Source organism: Cnephaeus nilssonii (assembly GCF_951640355.1).
Source record: "Cnephaeus nilssonii genome assembly, chromosome: 14".
NCBI classification, from domain to species: Eukaryota; Metazoa; Chordata; class Mammalia; order Chiroptera; family Vespertilionidae; genus Cnephaeus; species Cnephaeus nilssonii.
Genome location: NC_137085.1, coordinates 1,034,207 through 1,054,462, shown reverse-complemented (window position 1 = coordinate 1,054,462; position 20,256 = coordinate 1,034,207). Strand labels below are relative to the sequence as shown.

Sequence of the window (20,256 nt, the reverse complement as noted above, 5' to 3'; positions counted from 1 at the left end):
CAAACTGCGGAAATATAAAGACAAAGAAACAAATCTTGAAAGCAGCGAGAGAGAAACATCTTACCTATAGGAAGAAAACAATTCGAATGACAGTAGATTTCTCATCAGAAACCATGGAGGTCACAAGGAAGAGGCACACGTTTTTTCAAGTGCTGAAAAAAAAAGAACTGTCAACCCAGAATTCTATACCCAGTAAAAATATCCTTCAGGAATGGAAAATCAAGACATTATCAGATGAAGGAAAACTAAGAGAATCTGTCACCCACAGGCCTACACTAACAGAATGACCACAAAAGGTCCTCTAAACAGAATATAAATTATGAAAGAAGAAATATTGGAGTATCAGGAAGAAAGCAAGAAAAATAGAAGGAGTAAAAATATGAGCAAATACAATATACTTTCTTCTCTTAAGTTTTCTAAATTTCTAGGGTGAAACAAAAATTATAACACATATTGATGTGGTTCTAAATATATGCACAGGAAATATTTACGACAATCTATATCAGTGATGGGCAACCTTTTGAGCTTGGTGTGTCAAACTTCGCAAAAAAACTGAGCATAACTTTGAGGAAAAAACATTATTTCGCAAATATTTCATCCTCGGCATGCGGCCGCCTTAGCGGCCGCGTGTCATCAGAAATGGCTATGCGTGTCAGTGCTGACACGCGTGTCATAGGTTCGCCATCACTGATCTATATAATAAAAGCCTAAGCAACCATTACGACGGAATGACCAGAACAACGGGTCGGTATGATGTGCACTGACCACCAGGAGGCAGACGCTCAACGCAAGAACTGCCCCTGGTGGTCAGTGCGCTTCCACAGGGGGAGCGCTGCTCAGCCAGAAGCCAGGCTCACGGTTGGCAAGCACAGCCAAGGTGGCGGGAGCCTCTCCCGCCTCCGCAGCAGCACTAAGGAGCAGTGAGCCGAGCAGTAAGGAGCCGAGTGGTAAGGAGTGAGGGATCCTGGATTGCGAGAGGGATGTCTGAATGCCCGTTTAGGCTCGGTTCCCCCAGACTGCCAGCTTAGGCCCGATCCCCGGGGGAACTGGGTCTAAGCTGGCAGGTGGACATCCCCCGAGGGGTCCCTGACTATGAGAGGGCGCAGGCCGGGCTGAGGGACCCCTCTGCCCCCAGTGCATGAATTTCGTGTACTGGGCCTCTAGTTATACTATATATGGGGAGGAAAAAAGGAGTGAAGTTCTCAGACTTCACTCAGACTGTACAGTGGTAACTTTGGTATACTGGAGTAAATTATTGTATAATGTAATACCCAGAGCAAACATTAAAAAAAAATACAGTGATACACTAAAAAATGCTATAGTTAAAGCAAAATGAATTCTTAAATATATACAAGTTACCCAAGGAAGGCAGGGAAAAGAAGCCGGGGAAACAAAAAACAGAAAAAACAAAAAGAAACCACAACAGCAGTCTGAAGCCCTAACATATATAATTACATTAAATGTAAATAGTCTAAATATGTCAAAAAGACAGAGCTGACAGAATGAATTAAAAACACGAACCAACTATATGCTGTCTACAGCAAACTCGCCTAAAGATGTAACGATGCAGCTAGTGTGAACATAAAAAGGTGAAAAAGACACAGCAGAAAACGAGAGCAGGAGCGGCATGTTTATGTCGGAAAAGGGCGACATCAGAGCCAAGGGAACCGTCGGTGCAGGGAGACACACACACGTGACCGAAGGTCAGTCTTTCAAGAAGACACGTTCTAGCTGTGTATGTTCTCAAACACAAAGCTGCAAAGTATGTGAAACAAAAGCCAACAACAGGAGGGAGAACCGGACAAACGCACATTCCCTGTGGGGACAGCGCCCGCTCCCTGCCGCCGACAGACAGGACACCAGCGCCGCAGAGCAGTCTGTTGGCGTCAGGAAAGAGGACACGACTCCCGTCCGTGACCTAAGCTCCCATCGCGGACACCAGAGCGGCACAACCCGAAGCAAACAGAGGAGACAGCGCAGAAAGCAAAGGCCACTGGGACAGAAAAAGAAGAGAAAACCAGTGGGAAGAGCAATGGGTTAACAAACTTCTAGCAAGACTGACCCGTGACCGAAACCAGGAATGAGGCAGGGCTGGCCCTGCGGGTCCGAGCACAGCAGAGACTAGGGCACTGTCTCCACACAGACACACCACACACCACACACACACACACACTCACACACCACACACACACCACACACCACCAACACGACCCCTCACCCTCGGCCCAGCCCCTTCCGCAGCACAAGCTGCTGCGCCCCCTGCCGTGAAACAAACAGCCTCCGACCAGTGGTAACCAGCTGACATCCAAGGAGAAACGCTTCATTGGCAAATTCTTCCAAACATTTAAACAAGAATTGACACCAATTATACACAATCTCCTCCCAAAACAGAAGCAACGCTTTCCAATCCTTCTACGAATTCAGTCTTCTGACACCAAACTCGACGGCAGTGCAAAGGGAAGCTACAGACCAGCACCCTCACGCACACAGAGCCAGCTCCTCCCCAACAGTGCAGGTGGAACTCAGGACACACAGCAGTCACTACAGACGACGACGGGCAGAGTTTATCCCAGGGTCACGGCCGCCGAGGATTTGAAAATCAATATAAACTAGCATACAGGGTGGGGCAAAAGTAGGTGTGCAGTGTTGGTAAGCAAAATAATAAAATGATTAATAAACAATAATACAAGATTAAACTCTGTCTCACAGACACAGCTATACACCTACTCTTGCCCACCGTTTACAGGAGAAAAAACCATGATCCTATCAATTGTTACAGAACGTTACTTGACAAAATTCAACGCTCATTCAATATAAAACTCTCCGAAAAGGGGAAACACGGCGGAATCTGACGAAGCACATCAACAGAAGAACCTAAAAACAAAAACAGAACTACTGCCCCAGCCTCCCACGTGAGCGTGACGGACAGACGGACAGAGGGCAGAGAAGGGGGGTCGGCCCACAGGGCCGGGAGGGGAGGAAGGGAAGGAAAGGCCGCAGGTCAGAGTCAAACAGCAGAAGCCCAGGTGGGAGCCCAGGGGCCACAGGCACCAGGGGAAACGGCCCAAACTGCACGACTTCTTTAAAACTTGATGAAACAGACACCAGAGGCCACGGTCTATAGGCTACAATTAAATTAGGGATCGGAGGGAAATGCACAGCCTTAAGTAATCAATAATGAAAACTAAAGAATAAAGTGAACCAAGTCTCCAGAGACTAGAAAAGGAAGAACAAAGTAACCCAAAGGCACAGAGGGAACCCTGCCGAGAACGTCATCCCCGCCACCCTCCCCCCTCCTCCCCGGCCTCCGGCACTGGGAGTGAAGAGGTAAATAAATAAATAAATAAAAGGCGGCGGGGAAATAGTAAAGTTGGAAAGAATTACTTTAAAAAACACATAGAACTAATAAATTAAAATACTGCCTTTTTAAGTAAAAATCTCCAAAAAATATAACCACTAACTAATCAAGAAAAAAGGGGAGGACTCAAAATATACAGGATAAAAATGACAAGGGAGAAAAAACACTGAATGAGAGGACATTTTTTGTTTGTTAATCCTCATGTGAGGATATTTTTTCCCATTGATTTTTAGAGAGCGTGGAAGGGAGTGGGGAGAGAAAAAGGGAGGGAAGGAGGGAGGGGGAGGAGGAAGAAGAAGAGGAGGAGGAGGAGGAGAAGGAGGGAGGGGGAGAGAGAGAGAGAGAGAGAGAGAGAGAGAGAGAGAGAGAGAGGGGAAAGAGACACATCAATTGATTGCCTCACGCACACACCCCAATCAGGACCAGGTTCAGAGACTGAACCTGCAGCCAGGTACGAGCCCTTGTTTGATCCCCAGCCTTGGTCGGGGCATGTGCCAGAGGCAAACACTCGATGTGTTTCTCTCACATCTATGTTTCTCTCTCCCTCTCTCTTTCTCACTCTCACTCCCTCCCTTCCACTCTCTCTAAAAATTAATGGAAAAAATATCCTCAGATGAGATTTAACTAAAATAATAATAATAATAATAGGTGACAGAACTTGCATTACAATATTTGATTTTCAGAAGTGGATTTGTGGCGATACGCAGGTAACTACTGAGCATCAATATCTAATCATATAATACTCAAACGTAATACAAGGAAAGTATCAGCCCTCAAATCCTACACAACACATGAACACACAGAGCCCAACACCACATGGAAAAACAGGTATGATAACCATGTGGGGTATAAGATCGCAAAGACAGCTCAACATCAGAAAACTCATTACTATGAACCCCCAGGTTTTGTGGGTGATCTCTAGGGACGATGAAAGGCCTTCAGGAAATCTAACATCTGCAGATGAATATACTCAATGGAAAAGGAACTGATGGGTACTGTGATATGCTTTTACACACGCACACGCACACGCACACACATCTCTCAAACCCAGAACCCATATGTTACCTGGTGTAGGCAAATACCAGGCAGGTGCCATGAGCACCGTTGCTCTATGACAGCGCTGGCCACACCATCCGGCAAAGGAAGTGACGACGAGAGGCATAGCTCGGGAGAGGAACGGTTAGAAAGGCTACGTTTGCAGAAGTTCTGGCACTACACTTAGAAAAACCAGGAGAACCAATGCCTACACTGATCAACAACTTGAGAATCCAGAAAAGTAATAGGATACGAAAGGAACATATAAAAACCATTAGCCTAGATTTCGGCTTCTGGCAGAAGTAATAACAGGAACCAGAATCCCTCCCATCAGTAAAAATAAAAACACCAGAAATTAAGAGAATGAAAAGACCAGCCACAAACTAGAAGATAATATTTGCAAACCACATACCTAATAAAGGACTTGTATACAAAATATACAAATAAATCTTAAAACTCAAACAATTCGGAAACAAAACAATTAAAAAAGTAGGCAAATGTGTTGACTCCTAAAACTAGAAATCAGTAATAGCAAGGTAACTGGAAAAGTCCCAAAATATGCAGAGACTAAACCACACATTTCTAAATAACACATGGGCCCGATAAGAAATCTCAAGATAAATTTTTAAGTATTTTTAACGAAGTAAAACTGAAAATACGACTTACCCGACTTGGTCAGGCAATGCTACGAGGAAAATGCATAGCTCTGAACGCACACATTAGAAGAGAAGAAAGAGCTAAAATCAATACTCTACGCTTCCACCTTAGGAAATCAGAAAAAGAAAAGCAGTCCTAACTGGTTTGGCTCAGTGGATAGAGCGTCAGCCTGCGGACTGAAGGGTCCCAGGTTCGATTCCGGTCAAGGGCATGTACCTTGGTTGTGGGCACATCCCCAGTAGGGAGTGTGCAGGATGCAGCTGACCGATGTTTCTAACTCTCTATCCCTCTCCCTTCCTCTCTGTAAAAAATCAATAAAATATATTTTAAAAAAAGAAAAGAAAAGCAAATCCAAAGTGAGCAACAGAAAAAATAAGAATTAGAGCAGAAATTAATAAAATTTAAGAGAGGAAATCAATAGAGATAACTGACAAAACCAAAAGCTGGCTCTTTAAGAGGATCAGGAAAATCGACAAGCCTCTAGATTGGCCAGCTAAGAAGAAAGAGGGCAAACACAGATTCTATCAGAAAAGCGGCAGCGCTCTGTGGCGTGGCTCAGTGGTTAGAGTGTTGGGCACAATGCCATTTGCATCAGCACCCCCAAATGAAATATTTAGATATAAATTAAGAAAACTTGTAAGAGAGCTCTGTGAGAAAAACACAAAGTTCTGATGGATAGAAATCAAAGATCTATATGAATGCAGAGACGTCCCGTGACAGGCAGACTCAATCTTGTCAGGATGACAGTTCTTCCCAACTTGGTCTGTAGAGTCAATGCAGCCACAGTCCCAATGCCGGGAAGCCATCTCATGGATATGGACAAACTGACTCTAAAGCTCACAGGGAGGCGGGAGACTCGAATGGCCAACAGTTCAATACTGGAGACAAAGTGAGGAGGACCCGAGCTGCCCACCGGAGACTTACTATAAAGCCACGCGATCGAGACGGCGTGGCACCGCGAGAGGACATGCACCTAGAGCGACGCACAGGAGCGGACACAGACACGGCTGCAGTCCGCGGGTCTCTGGCCAAGGAGCCACGGCCACACAGCGGAACCCAGAGCCTCTTCAACAAATGGCGCTGAGCAGCTGGACATCCCGTGCACAAGTGTGACTCCGGACACAGGCTGCACACTCTTCACCGACATTACGTCCAACGGCTCGCAGGCCCACCTGTGCGGTGCACAGCCCTGAGCTCCTGGGAGAGACCAGCTGGCCGTGGCCTGTGGTCCTTTGTAGACAGAGCCCTGAGACCTGACCCGCGAGAGAAACCAGGAACAAGCGGGCTCCTTTGAAATGAACAGCTTCTGTCTGCATGAGACAAGGTCCGGAGAATGAGACAAGCCCAGACTGAGAAAATGTGCCCCAAGGCACTTCCGGTAACAGACGGTCATCCAAAACGTACAAAGAACCTTAAAACTCAGCAATATGAAAGCAAACAACCTGACTAAAATATGGGTCAAAGTCCTTAGCAGACACCCACCAAAGAGGATACACAGATGGCAAACAGGCAAAGGAAAAGACGCCCCGCATGGACGTCACCCGGAGATGCAATTTCCAACCATCCTGGTCCCCCCGCCACCAGAGGCCAGAACCGGGACGCTGACCACACCCGATGCTGGCGCCGCGCGCCCTGCTGGGGGACGTGCTAAGTGTGTAGCTAGTTTGGCCTTTTCTTACGAAAGTGAACAGGTTCTCGCCATCTGACCCAGCCATCGCTCTCCTTGGCTTTTACCCAAAGGAGTCCAAACTTATGTCCACACACAAGTCTGTACACACGTGACAGCAGCTTCATTCAGAATTGTCAAAATTTGAAGCAACAGAGATGCTCTCCAGTAGGCAGGCAAATGGATAAAAAAACAGTGGAATGTCACTCAGGGCTCAGAGAAATGAACTACTGAGACACGGAGGAACCTCACACGCATGGACTGAGTGAGAGAAGCCAGACCGACAAGGCTGCACACGAGTGACTCCAACTATGTCACATTCTGGAAAAGGTCAGACTGTGGGACAGTGACATGACCAGGCTGCCAGGGGCTGGGGGGGAGGGGCCACACCTGGACACCCGTGGACACAAGCCAGGTGGGCCGCTGGGCTCGTCCCCAGCTGGTCCAGGGAGCAGAGCAGGGCCGGCTGCCGGGAGTCTGGGAAGACGAGTCACTAGCACCCGTGGAGGTGAAACAGGAAGAGGAAGAGGAGGCGAGGCAGCCAGAGCCAGGCGCCCTCCCTTGTTCTCCCCGGGAGGGCACCCTGGCCCACAGGCCCAGGTGAGGGCACCTGAGCGGGAGAGGGTGCAGGCATGTGTTTGTGTGTGGACACGGGCAAACACAGGCCGGCGTGTGGCAGCAGCTGGTCCGCTCTGCTCCTGTGGCCTCCCCTTCTGCAGGGAGCGTGCTCTCTACCCTCGGTCTCACACAACAGCCGTGCACCCTGCACAGTGGGAGGGCCTGTCCTCGTCACCTCGGTCCCTCCCTACTCCAGGGAGGGACATGTGCACCCGGAGCCTCAGCGCCTGCACACAGTGGGCGAGGGGGGGAGGGGGCGGCAGCTCAGAGGGACAGCAGGGCGTGGGAGACGCCCCCAGCACCGCCCCTCCACACCCGCAAGTTCTTGCCCGGGCACCTGTGGCCTGGTCCTCAGCTGCTTCCGTGTGGTCTGTCCTCCAGGGACGGCAGCCGCACAGGGCAGCCCTGGCGCCCCCTGCTGTGTCCTCAGCACCCTAGTGACTTGGCTTTGAACTTGCAGATGTTTTTGGAGGCAGGACAGAGCCTCAGTGACAGACGACAGGAGCAGTGCTCACCTGCGGCACTGGGAGCAAAGGGCGTCGAGGCACTGGTGTGGCCAGCAACGACCCTCTCTCCTGGGGGGCCACACAGAGGCAGCTCTGTCCCCAGGCCGCTGCGGGAGCAGAGAGCGCGGGACGCCACGGGGCCTGCGAAGGTGGGCCTGCCCTGCTGGTTCGGGAGATACTCACTAGGCATGGCCGTGGTCTCCCCAGGCGGGCCGGTCGGCGCCACTGGGACGTGCACAGCGGCACTTGGCTCTGAGGGTTGACTGCCCATCCGAGTGACGTTCCGCTGGTTATCCGCATCTTCCGGCTGTTCCTCTGCCTTCTGCACGCAGGTGCTGGGCAGTGCACGCACCGGGCCCACACCCATCGTCCCGCCGGCCTCCAGGTCACAGTGTGGCTCCCTGCAACCGAAGGCCCAGCAGAGGTTGGAAAGGAGGAAGGTGGGAGTCAAAAGGACCAAGGCAGAGGACACAGCGCTGCCCAGTCCTCTCCTCCCTGCAAATGGGGAGTCAACGTGTCCCAAAGCAGCCCCAACAGCTTCCCCCCCCCCCCCCCCCCGCCAGCCTCTCTTCCTCCTGGACCTTAAAAGGACGCCTGCCAGTCTGCCATTTGCAGAGGTGCCCTCCCCGTTTTACAGTCACCTCCTGGGGCAGGGCCCGGAGCGCCGGAGGGGGCGTGGCCCAGGGCAGGGGGCGTGGTCAGGGCGCCGGGTGGCCCCGGTGCGCGCTCACTCACTGGGGCTGGAGGTCCCGCGGCTCCTTGTCCTTGTCCTTGTCCTTGTCCTCGGCCTCGCCCTCCTTCTCCACAGCCTCCTCGTGTGCGGCCGGTGCCCTGTGCCGCGCCCGGTGCCTCCGCGCTGGCTCCTCGCTGCTCTCTGCCTCCCGGGGGCCGACCCGGGGGCCACGGTGCCGGGCTCGCCGCTCGCCCCTAGCGCCGTGCGTGGCGCCGTCCTTGCCCTGGTCTGCGTGGCGGTGCCCGCGGTGGCGCCGGGGTTCCCGCTCAGCCGCCTCTTCCGGGGAGCCGCGCCGGTGGTGGCGCCGGCCGCCTTCGGGCCCCGGGCCCCGGCCGCGCTCGCTCCGGGCCTCCCGGGTCCCCGCGGTCTCTTTGCTGCGGCTGCGGTGCGGCCGTGCCCGCTCCTCCGGGGCAGCGGGCTCCCCGCTCTCGGCCTTGGGGGCGTCCGCCCGGTCCTGCTCCCCTGCCTGGCCGGGGGCCTTGTCCTTATCACGGTGCCGGTGATGCCTGCGCGGAGGGTCCGCGCCCTCGGCCGCCTCACCGCCCTCGGCAGCCTCCACGCCCTCGGGCCGCACCTTGCCCCCCGCTGGCCCCCGCGAGCCCTCGCGGCCGGGCTCCACCACGAGCGGCCGGTCCAGGTGCGTCTTCATGTCCGGGCGCAGGTGGCGCACGGTGGCGAAGCGCAGCCGCTCCTCGGGGCCCAGCTCGCTGTACAGCGCCTCGCAGCTGGCGCGCAGGTTCTGCAGGCGCAGCTGGCTGGTCCGCTGCTCCCACACCGAGCGCGCCTTGGCGTTCTGCTGCCTGCAGGGAGAGGAGTGAACACCCTTGCACCCCCCTTCTCCGCCGGCAGGGGAAGCCGCAGATGACAGCGATGGAGGGATGGCAGAGTGGGTGCGGGGAGCGGGAGGAGGAGGGGGAGGGAGGGGGAGGGCGCAGGAGCCCGCAGGAGCCCTGGCAGTCGGTGCAGGAGGGCAGGTTGGGGGGGCCCAGGGTCAGAGAACTCACCCGGTGAATTCACCCATAGACTGAATTCTGGGAGGGAGGGCTCAGGCCACTCCTGAGCAGGTGGCCATTGGCCTGAGCCCAAGAGGTGAGGGCAGTGGGAATGATGGGCACCACATGAGGTGGTGGAGAGGTGTCCGGGACAGGTGGGCCGCAGGCCAGGAGGCTGCATCCGGGTGGGCAGGGGGCACAGGCAGGCGGCTCTGAACACAGCAGAGCTGCCCGGCGGCACCTCCCCTCCATTCCAGGAGATGCTGGGTGGGGACCAGGACCGGACAGCTCAGCGCAGGGAGCAAGGGCCTGGGGCAGGTGGCCCGCTCAGGAGCAGACGGAGCCACACGTCCCTGAGGCAGTCGCTCCAGCACGGCGCCCACCGCTCAGCTCAAGACCGGCTGCTCCCAGGAGGTACCACCCGCGTGGCCACCAATGCCCTGCTCCCTCCTGGCTCCGCGGAGAGCACCCCTCCCGGGGACGGCCAGAGCGGCCTGTGGTCCCGCTCAGCCCTCGCTGGACGGGCTGCCCAAGGCCTGACCTCCACCGCCTCGGCCACAGCTGGGGCTGCGCAGCCCCCGGCACAGGGGCCTCTGCAGGCCGCTCTGCTGAGTAAACCCCACGCGGCGGCCCCGCCACATGGCCAAGCAGGCCTCTGAGCTCAGTCTCGCTCCTCCTGCCCTGAGGCGGCCCGGCCACCCTGATGGTGGCCCAGCAGCCTGAGGCCGAGGGGGACGGGACGGGTGTCCATCAGCAGCCACAGTGTGCTCTGGCTCTGGTGCCCCTCAGCCCCCCAACTACCTCGGGTCAGGCTACCCCCTCCACCGGCGAGGACCCGGCCGGAGGGCACAACCCACAGGGTCCCACAGCACGCCGCGGACGGAGCCAGGATCGGACACATGCGAGGGTCAAGAGAACGTGGGGGGCCTCGGCCCAACCCCAACCGCACTGACAACACACCTAGGGCCACAGCCCTCCACACGCTCGGGCCCGGGCACTGCACCACGTGACAGCAGAGGGGGTGGCTGTCCGGACGAAGGTGGAGTCCAGGCCCCGTGGGGGCCATTTCCGGGGCACAGAGCACAATGCCTGCCCCTCACCTGGGCCTGACGGGGGAGGCGGAGCAATGGGGGGGCGGGGTAAGTGTTGCCCTCTCTGGCCACCTGTGGACGCACCCTTCACCTGCCGCCCCGCCTGCCCTGCCCTCTGACCCGGGAACCAGGCTGCCTGCCCCTGGTCACCTTGTGACCAGCCCACCTTCTCTTTCTTTGGCTCCAACCTTGAGCCACACGGGCCCTGCCCCCCGCCCGCTACACAGAGCTCGGGGGATTCTGAGCAACCCAGACCCGTGATGGAGGGCCGCCATGCGGGGCGTGCCGGCACAGGAGCACTGCCTCAGGCCCCCGGTCGGTCCCGCACCGAGATGGGCCTTGAGTCTAAGCCATTGGTCGCAGGGTGGCGGCCGCTCAGACGCAGCCCGGGTCCTGAGGCCCAGTTCTCTGCGCACAGACAATGAGATGGGGCCATGCCTCCTGGCAGGCGGGACTGGCTGTGCCCCACTTCTGCGGCCTGTCCCCCAGGATCCAGCTCGAGGTGGACTGTAGGGCACCATGGGGAGCAGGCACCCTCACAGCTACCTGGGGAGCAAGGCCCTGCTCTGCTGGCCCTGTGCCTGCTGCTCTCTGCCTCCAGCTCCAGGCCACCCACCGTCTGCAGTGCCCACCCAGCAGCCACGCCACCCGCCTCCTCTCGGGCGAGTCTGTGTGCGGCCTCCCCTCCCTCTAGTGCCTGCCAGCAGCTGTGCCCGCACCCCGCACCCATGCTGCCCCTCTCTGCACCCTGCCCGAGCTCACAGGCCACGCGGGAACAGTAAAGCAAGCCGGCTGCCCTCTGACCTGCAGGCCCGCGTGGCTGGACTCCAGCCCAGGCTAAGTCCTGCCTAGAAAGGGCTCTTTAGGGGTCACACGGAGGAGCGGCTTCCCAACGTCCTGGTGGGCTTGCAGGCACAGCCCGCCCCCGACGCTGTGGGGGCCTCTGTGCTGGGGACCCCGCTTTGCGGTTTCGGGGCTGAGTGCGCACGGCGGTCCCGGTGTGCCACCTGCACCCCCGTCCCCACCTCACTGCTCTCCACTGCGAACCAGCCAGTGGGACCCGCTCTCCTACCCGCGGGACATCAGCCCGCAGCTCGCGTGCCCGTGGGAGACAGCCCAGCGGTGCTGGCTGGGCAGGGGGTGGGGCACGGCCCGCAGCACTTCCCACCGGAGGCGGAGGAGGCACCTGGCCACCTCTGTGCAGGTGGCGTGACTGGACTGGCACCTCCAGAGACCCCTCACTGCAGGGCCTGAGCCCACCCTAAGGAGGAGGCCCCGGGGTGACCCCCAGCCCACCGCCCGGGGCTCCATGGCTCTCCCTCGGCTCCGGCTGGTCCCAGGTGAGCCTCCCAGCGGGAGGCAGCCCCGCTCTTGCTACAAGGACGTCATGAGGGTCGAAGATCCAGCCCCTCCCCGGTGAGGAGGGAGGGACAGGAGGACCCACAGTGTCCCCGTGAGCACTGACGGAACTCGACCTCGTGGGACAAGGAGACCCAAGTGACGGCACACAGACAGACAGCAGACAAGAGGACAGACACGAGGGGGGCGGAGGAGGGCGGGAAGTGGCATCAGGAGGCGTGCCCACTGTCCCGCCAGGCTGCAGGCGGCTGCAGAGCTGCCCCAAAGCGGATGACCGAGGGGAGCAGAGTTAGGGGGCAGGCGTTTGCGTGTGGTTATCATGAAGCCGGGCAGGGATCGTGGCAGAGCGACTCACGAGTTTACGCTGGAGACAGATGAGCTGCGAGATACAGCACCCCGCGTGTGCCTTACAAAACTGCACATGCAAGAGACAGAACAGAACAAAGGTGAGGCGACCGAGAGCCTAGGACACGAACACACGCGTGAGCGCAGCGTCAGTGCAGGCTGCGGTGCGCATCCAGGCAGGAGGCCAGGCACTTCCGGCAGCGCGTCCCCGCGACCTTGGGTAAAAGAGAAGTGGAGAGAGAAGAGCATCCGGCAGATGCGTGAGGCTGAAGTGCACACCGTGGTGGCGGGAAGAGAAGCCTTACCCCGGGCCGCCTGGCACCCCTGCCCCTGGCAGTCCTGCCCGGGAAGGGCAGAGCAGCCGCCCCTCCAGCTGTGGCCGCCGGCAGGGCTGGTGCACCTGCCTTCAGAGGGGAGGGGGCGGGCGCCCCACCCGCAGGCCCTCAGCCCAGCTCTAAGTCACCGACCCTTCCCTTCCGGGGCCAACAGCTCCGTCCCAGCCTGCCCCTGGTGGGACTCCCACCATCCCAGTGCCTTCCTGGAGCTTTTCCAAAGCAGCGTCTCCTTCCCCCCCCCCCCCCCCCCGTTCCCTTCCGGGCAGCTCCCCAGGAGGCCCGGGGCTCCCTCTTCCTGGAGGCCGTGTCCACAAGTGTGTGTGTGTGTGTGTGTGTGTGTAGCTCAGAGAAACTCACCTGCCGCCACGCCCTGGCACACACAGGTGTGTGTGCAAGAGTGTGCGAATCCGTGTGACCGCGTGTAAGGTGTGTGTGCAAGAGTGTGCGAATCCGTGTGACCACGTGTAAGTTTGTGAATGAGTGAGTGGGTGTGAGAGCATGAGGGCATGAAAGAGTGGTGTGTGTATGGGGGGTATAAATGTGAGCGTGCGTGTGTGTGAATGAGTCGTGTGTGGAAATAAATGTGAATGTGTGAGCGTGTGGGGTGGGAATAAGTGGTGTGCGGGTAAATGTGAGCGTGTGTGTGCGGGTAAATGTGAGCGTGTGTGTGCGGGTAAATGTGAGCGTGTGTGTGCGGGTAAATGTGAGCATGTGTGTTGAGTGTGGGGGTAAATGTGAGGGTGTGTGTGAGTGTGGGGGTAAATGTGAGCGTGTGTGTGTGTGGGGTAAATGTGAGCGTGTGTGTGTGTGGGGGGTAAATGTGAGGGTGTGTGTGAGTGTGGGGGTAAATGTGAGCGTGTGTGTGAGTGTGTGTGTATGTGTGAGCGTGGGGTGGGAATGAGTGGTGAGTGTGGGTAAATGTGAGTGTGTGTGTGTGTGTGTGTGAGCGTGAGGGTGGGAATGAGTGGTGAGTGTGGGTAAATGTGAGCGAGTGGGAGTGGAACGTGTGCCAGGGCGTGTGGGCAGCGGCACTCAGAGCCCAGGGGCCAGATCACCTCACCTTCACATCTCCGCCCTCCCAGCAGCCTGAAGTGACCATCACTGAGGCCAGATCCTCACAGCCCCAGCCGACCTCTGGGGACACGGGTCCTTCCGAGGGATCCAGCCGAGCCCGTCCCCTCGGCACCGTCGGTGCCCGGCTGCACACGCGCTGAGGGAGCCTCGGGGACACAGACACTGACGGTCCCTCAGCAGCAAGCGCCCAGAAAGCACCTCGCCAGTCCTCCCAGTCAGACCCCACAGCACGGCTGCGGGCGGGGCCCAGGGCGGTCCCTCTGTGCCGGCTCTCACCCACCCAGCAGCTGGCCATGGACACGGCCCTGGGGAGAGCAGGCGCTGCCCATCCAACGCACACTCATCTGGAGAACAGGGAACGGGGGAGGGGCTCTGAGCCAAGGAGCACAGGGCCTCACACGGCCCTCCGCCGCCTGGCGGCCTCGCCCAGCCATCACATCGGACCCACTGTGTCCACAGAGGGGACAGAGGACCTGCCACCCAGGACCGAGCCCAGCTCTGCTCCCAGGACAGCCTGCAGGGCCCCACAGGGAACACGGGGACCTGGCCTGCCCACGCCCGGCAGCTGTGACAGGTGAGCTCAGGACCCGGGAGGCAGGTCACAGCATTGTTCCCAGCAGCGGGCTCCCCGGGAGGGAGCAGACGAGGTGGGAGAGCGTCCACACCTCTTTCTCGGTGCCTGACCTGAGGCCCCAGCACCGGCACTCCGAGGTTTTGTCCCAGATGGAGCAGCCCGGCCTCACCTCCAAGGAGGAGGCAGCCTGGCGGGTGGCTGGGCCCCGGGCGGAGCCCTCACCTCCAGCCCCGCAGAGGCACGTGCTACACCCCCCTGGGCCCGTGTGAACAAGCAGAAGGCCCGCACTGCCCCTCGACAGCAGACCTCAGCAGCACAGACGCGGGAGGGGCAGGAGGGAGGTCACAGCCACCTCCTCGCAGCAGCCCGGGAGCAAGCAGAGCGAGGGACAGCATCCCGCACCCGAGCGTCTGCCCAGCTCCCAGGGCTGAGCCGCCTCTACCGCCCCCACCGCCTCGTGCGCGGTGCCCGGCTCAGACAGGCCCTGCAGACCCCTCCCAGAGAACAGGCCCTCACCCTGGTGACCGCCTCGCCAGACGGGGCTGCTGTACACCTGCTCCACGTGCACGCACACAGCCAGACGCCCCCGGGCCAGCACGCACCTCGCAGCCCAGGTGTGCCTGCAGCACAGGCGCCGTGACCACCACGTCACAGAAGAGGGGGCACCGGCCACAGAGCTGGGCCCATGGGTCAGCCGGGAAGTGAGAGGTGTGTGCTGGGTGGTCAGGGGCTGAACTCTACGCCTGCCTTCCCCTGGCTGACAGCCCCTGACCACCACAGCCCCGGGCCCTGGGCTGCACACTGAGCCACCGCGAGTCCCGAATGCCTCGGCCCGGCCTTCACCTTCTCTCCTGGCCTCCCCTGGGCCTCTGACCCAGTGCCAACCCTCAAGGACCTTTCTGGAAATGCGTTAAGTCCTGGGGCTGCTGAGGTCCCACCGAGAACCTCTGGTTCACAAAGTACGTTTCTGAGACGCGTGTGCAGCACAGAGGGCTGACGCCTTAGCCCCCGCTCGGGGCTGTGCTCAGGGGAGGCCCTGCAGCCAGGGACGGTCAGGGAGCCAACCCGCCATGATGTGGGATCGGCCTGCTGCGGGGTCTGCTCCTGCCCAGAAGGGGGAGCTGCAGATGCGTCCCTGGTGAGCCCTCCGCTCCCTGCCATCACGGCCCCTGGTGTCCCAACAAGCTCCAGCCAAGGCAGGGGCCTGAGGAAGCCTCTGGAAGGGGTGCCCCACTGAGGGCCCAGCGTGGACTAGCAGCCCCACCCCCAGCCCCTCCCGCTCTCATGAGCCTTACGTGGCGATGGAGACGTTCGCGGCCGACATGGGGCTGACTTCAGCCACTTCCTTGGCCTTTTGCAGAGCAAGCTTCTGATTGGCGGCCTCCTCCATCTCCTCTTCATCCTGTGAGCGGACAGAGCATGTGCCGTGCTTCAGAGCGCTGTGTCCGCCTGGTCCTCCTGGGGCCGAACCTGGGCCAGGCAGCGGCTCCTGCACGGGCACGATGCCCCTCCACACAGGCTGGGTGCCGCCTGCTGATCAAGGTGACGGTCCCAAGTATCCTGCCTCCGCCGCCCTTCCACGCGCCGTCTCCCGCCCCAGGGACCCCACCGCTGCCTGCACAGGCGTTTGTGCCACAGCTCTTCCGACTTCCTGTCAAAATGCAAACTGTACCTGCCCCGCCCCGGGACCACCTGCCACTTGAACCCAGCCAGCCTCTGCGCAGAGCGGTGAGGCAGGGCCCGGGCTCCCCACCTGAGTCAGTCCTGCCAGCAGCTGCCACCGCGAGTGTCAGGCAAGGGTCCCTCACAGCCTCTGGGCTTTCCTACCTGCCCACCTGTCCCGGCCGTCGCCCCCACACCTGGACAGCCACCTGCGGGGCCTGGCCCTGTGTTCCCGTCCACACCGAGCTCCTGGGAGGACCCCTGGCTCACGTCATGAGCCATGGACATAGGGACAGACCTCTGGCCCTGGCCCCACGTCACCGGGCAAAGCCCCCTGCTCTGCTCCTGGGCCTACAACCTCCAGGCAGAGCACACGAGCCCGGGCTCTGTGGGCCGCCAGCTTCTTCCCCAGCCCCAGCCCCAGCCCCAGCCCCGCTCCCCAGGGCTGGCATTCCCAGCACGTCCCAGAACACCCTTGAACCTGCTCTGGGTCGCAATGTGGCAACCATGAGGTCCCCCGTTAGCTGCCTGGAGATGTCCCACCACAGAAGACCACAGGCTCGGGCCGCAGAGAGGGCGCCAAGCTCGGCGCCCACAGAGCCGCCCAGGCCTGTCCTTGGCTCTGGACTCAATGGTGGGTTTTGGCCTCGGGGGCGAGGACATCAAACAGTGTTGTCCAAACAGCCTCAGCCTCAAGGAACACATGACTGCTTATGGGAACATGGAGAACGGGTCCCAGCTCTGGGGCCTCGGCCAGTCTGACACACTGGGGCTCCTGAGCCGGGCAGCCAGTGTCCGCAGGAGCCAGGGCCCTGACATCGCTTCCCCCGCACGTCCGCACCCACAGCGGCACCTGAACAGCTGGGCTCACCCCCCCCCCTGGATAGCAGGTGCAAGCCCAATGCTGCTGCACCCCAGTCCACGTGGGCCCCAAACTGCTGACACCAAAAGTGCTCGTGGACACACGGGTCCCCCAGCACAGGCAGCCCCCCAGGGGCTCGGGCCACTCCCACCTACTCCTGGAAGGCGAGGCTCAGCCCTGGCCCCTCCTGACAATAGGCATGGGCGGGCCAGGGGGTCCCCCAAGTCCTCAGAAGCCAGTGGCCAGAGCAGGGAGGAGCCTAGACCCACAGGCAGCACCGGGCCGGGCCGGGCGGGGAGGAGGCTGAGCAGAAGCAAAGGAGGTGGCGGGCCGCTCCACCTGCCGCACCTCCAGGGCCCTGGGGCGGGGGTGGGGGTGGGGGGAAGTGGCCGCTGGCAGCACCATCAGCCCAGGTGGGCGCACTGGCCTCAGCGGAGGGCAGAGCCGTCCTGGTTCCTCAGGGAGGCCCGGCCACACCGCCCAGCACTGACGCGTGGAGAGTGGGCATGTGCTGGCCTGGGGTGGGCTGGACGGGGCACGCACAGGTGTTCACAGGTGGCATCTAGGGAAACTGGCACGCCAGAAAGGTCCCAGCGTCTGTGACAGAGGCAGCTCTCCAGCCACCGGAGCAGGGCAGCGGCCTCCGCTCTGCGCTCTGGGCTCGCTAAGCACCCCTCGGGGCTGGAACCGTGGGCGGCCAGCAGGCCTGCGGGGCTGCGGTGAAGGGACCAGGCAGGGGGCTGTGTTTGCTGCAGGGACACCGCGGGGGGCGTGTAGAAGCACATGCCCCTCCGGCGGGCGGTGAGTGGAGACGGCACCGAGGGCATCTAGCATTAAAGGGCAGGCGCCGTCCTGCTGCGCAGACGTGCTGAGAGGCAGCTCAGCTGCTCTGCCAGGTCTAGTGTCTGAGCAGCACTGCACCTGCCCCAGCTCACCATCCACCTGCCACTGGCCACAGGGTCCCCTCACCATGGGGCACACGTGGGGTCCCCTCACCATGGGGGCACACATGGGGTCCCCTCACCACCCAGGACAAACATGGGGTCCCCCCACCACCCGGGATGAACATGGGGTCCCCCCACCATCCGGGATGAACATGGGGTCCCCCCACCACCCGGGATGAACATGGGGTCCCCTCACCACCCGGAGAAGCACGGGTCCCTCATGGCCCTCCTGAGTCTTCAGAGCTGGGTGCTCCCTGGACCCCAACACGTGGCCCCTCCTGAGGCCAGTGCAACGGCCACCACGTCTCGAGTCCTGCCTGGGCCGTGCCTCCCTGAGAGCTGCCCTCGAGGGCACCTGCCTCCCTGGCGTGGTGGCTCCTCCTGCTGCCTCGGCGCCGCTCCCCACCCTGAGTGACAGCCTGGCTTCTGCCCACCCGCCTCTTGGACACGGGTCACACGGGCTCTTGACCCATGACCTGGGCCTCCTCACAGCACTCTGGCCTCATCCAGAGCGACAGGGACCAACCCCACCCCTTCCTGCACCTGCTTGCAGGAGGCATCGCTGCTCCACCCCCCCCCCCCCCCCCGTGTACCTTGGTCAGCTCCTGGGCGTTGGCGAGGTTGTCCACGGCGATGGCCAGGAAGACGTTCAGCAAGGTGTCTGGTGGCTCCAGGTAAGGAAAGGAGCCTGTCCCCACACGGGCACCCCACAGCCTCAGGGACACAGGGCCCACCCGACCCTGACCCCTCAGCCTCCTCTCCTTGGCAGCCGCCTTCCCTCAGAGCCCGGGCCCTGCAGCCTGGCGACCCGACAGTGCCCAGAGCAGCTGCAGGGCCGTGGCTCAGCGCCACCCTGTACCGCCCCTCATGCCCACCCCCCCAGCCCAGCTCTTCGGGCTGACTGCGGCCGGAAGCTCAGGCTGTGGGATTAACCCACCCTTGCTTTCTGGGAGGGCCCATGGGCCGCCTACTCCTGTGCCCGTCCCCGCTGCCTGGAGGCAGGAAGCATCGGACAAAACCACCTGCTTCTCTGGCTGCACGGGCTCAACTCTGGTCCTGTGGGCAGAGACCGCACCTGACAGGCCACAGACCTGCAGCCCCACGGCAGCACCTCTGGGCCAGGTCCCAGGCCAGGCTCACACCGGCCGCCTCCTCGAGTAGCAGGGACGTCCGAGCCGAGCCCACGGCACCCGAGGCCGACCCCAGAGCCACTAGAGCAGGGCAGGCCGCCCGGCTCCTTCCCCTCGGGCCTGCTGCTCGCTTCTAAGGAGCGTGTCACAGCCGGGGTGCTCCGTAGGAGAGGTTCGGGGGGCCTGGTGCTGGGTGCTGACCCTGCAGCCGCGCCCCCACAAGCCCATCTCCACCCCAGGCAGCAGCTGTCTTCGCCTGGGCCCGGGGGCAGCACCCCAGCCCTCCGTGTGCTGGGACCTGGCTCCTGCGGACCAGGCTGCGGGCCTGTGGCCGCCTCCGTCACCTGCCCTGGGCACCGCGGACACTGGGCCGCCACCGTGTCCCGGAGGGTGAGCAGCACCTCCCCATCGTGACGACCACTGTCCCAGACACGGCCGTGTCCTCGGGGGACAGTCCCACCAGTCAGGCCCCCGTGTGCCAGGTAACCGAGTCCTCTCCCTGCAGGCCTAGACTCACCCCGCTCCGCCCCGTCCCGCCCCGCCCCCGGGGGCCAACACCCTGCGGGGCTCTGGCCAGTGCGACTGCGAGGAGCAGTTGCTCTGTGACAGCGATGACGCTGTTGGTCAGGCCCTGCCCGTGTCTTGGCCCCTCCACACCCACCCCATCACAGGCACCCTCCGCGGCTGCCCCAGAGGGACACGCAGGGGCAGGAGCAACTCCGACTGGACAGGACGGCGGCCGGCGGCCAACACCCAGCCGGCGTGTGCAGGTCAGACCTGCGGCCCCTGCTGTCTGCAGCCCGCCCCGCAGGAAGGATACAGTTTCCAAACAGCGTCAGGACGATGAAGTAAAAGGACGAGAACATGCCTTTGCTGACGCCGCCTTGCGACTCGATCCCGTGATACATCACTGCGTTCCAGTCCTCTCCCGTCAGGATCTGCGGGGGGTGAGCACCAAGGACACACCTCGCCACGCACGCACGCACACTCAGGTACACATACCCACATGTCACCCCCTACATGTGCACACACCCCTTGCCCCAACACACTTGCTCCCAGGGACCCTGGGCACATGTGCACGCACACGCACACCCGCACGCTTGCAGGTAAGGGAGCCCCGGAGGGAAGGTGGCCACGCCCTCCTGCGTTAGCGCTTGGGGGGGGGGGGGGGGAACGTGGCTGCCAACTGGGCGGGGCCTTAACAAGGTTTCCAGCCAAACGTGGACAGGGAGCTCCGAGCAGAGCACGGTGAGCAGGGCGAGGAGAGGACCGAGCTGTGAGCTGAGAAACGGGGCCGGGGAGCCCGCGGTCAATG

The 20,256-nt window shown here is 60.6% G+C and overlaps 1 protein-coding gene across 3 annotated transcripts in view; it reads right to left on the bottom strand.

Annotated features, from left to right (window-relative positions):
• CACNA1B (calcium voltage-gated channel subunit alpha1 B) overlaps nt 1–20,256 on the bottom strand; it is a gene marked incomplete at its 5' end in the record, with an annotated part of 110,781 nt that overhangs the window by 45,253 nt on the left and 45,272 nt on the right. For all 3 annotated transcript variants that reach the window (XM_079789606.1, XM_079789604.1, XM_079789605.1), the window contains 5 exons: nt 8,024–8,241; nt 8,576–9,373; nt 15,639–15,745; nt 18,405–18,472; nt 19,762–19,879. In XM_079789606.1, coding sequence (XP_079645732.1) covers nt 8,024–8,241; nt 8,576–9,373; nt 15,639–15,745; nt 18,405–18,472; nt 19,762–19,879 — 1,309 coding nt within the window. The remainder of the gene's footprint in view (nt 1–8,023; nt 8,242–8,575; nt 9,374–15,638; nt 15,746–18,404; nt 18,473–19,761; nt 19,880–20,256) is intronic.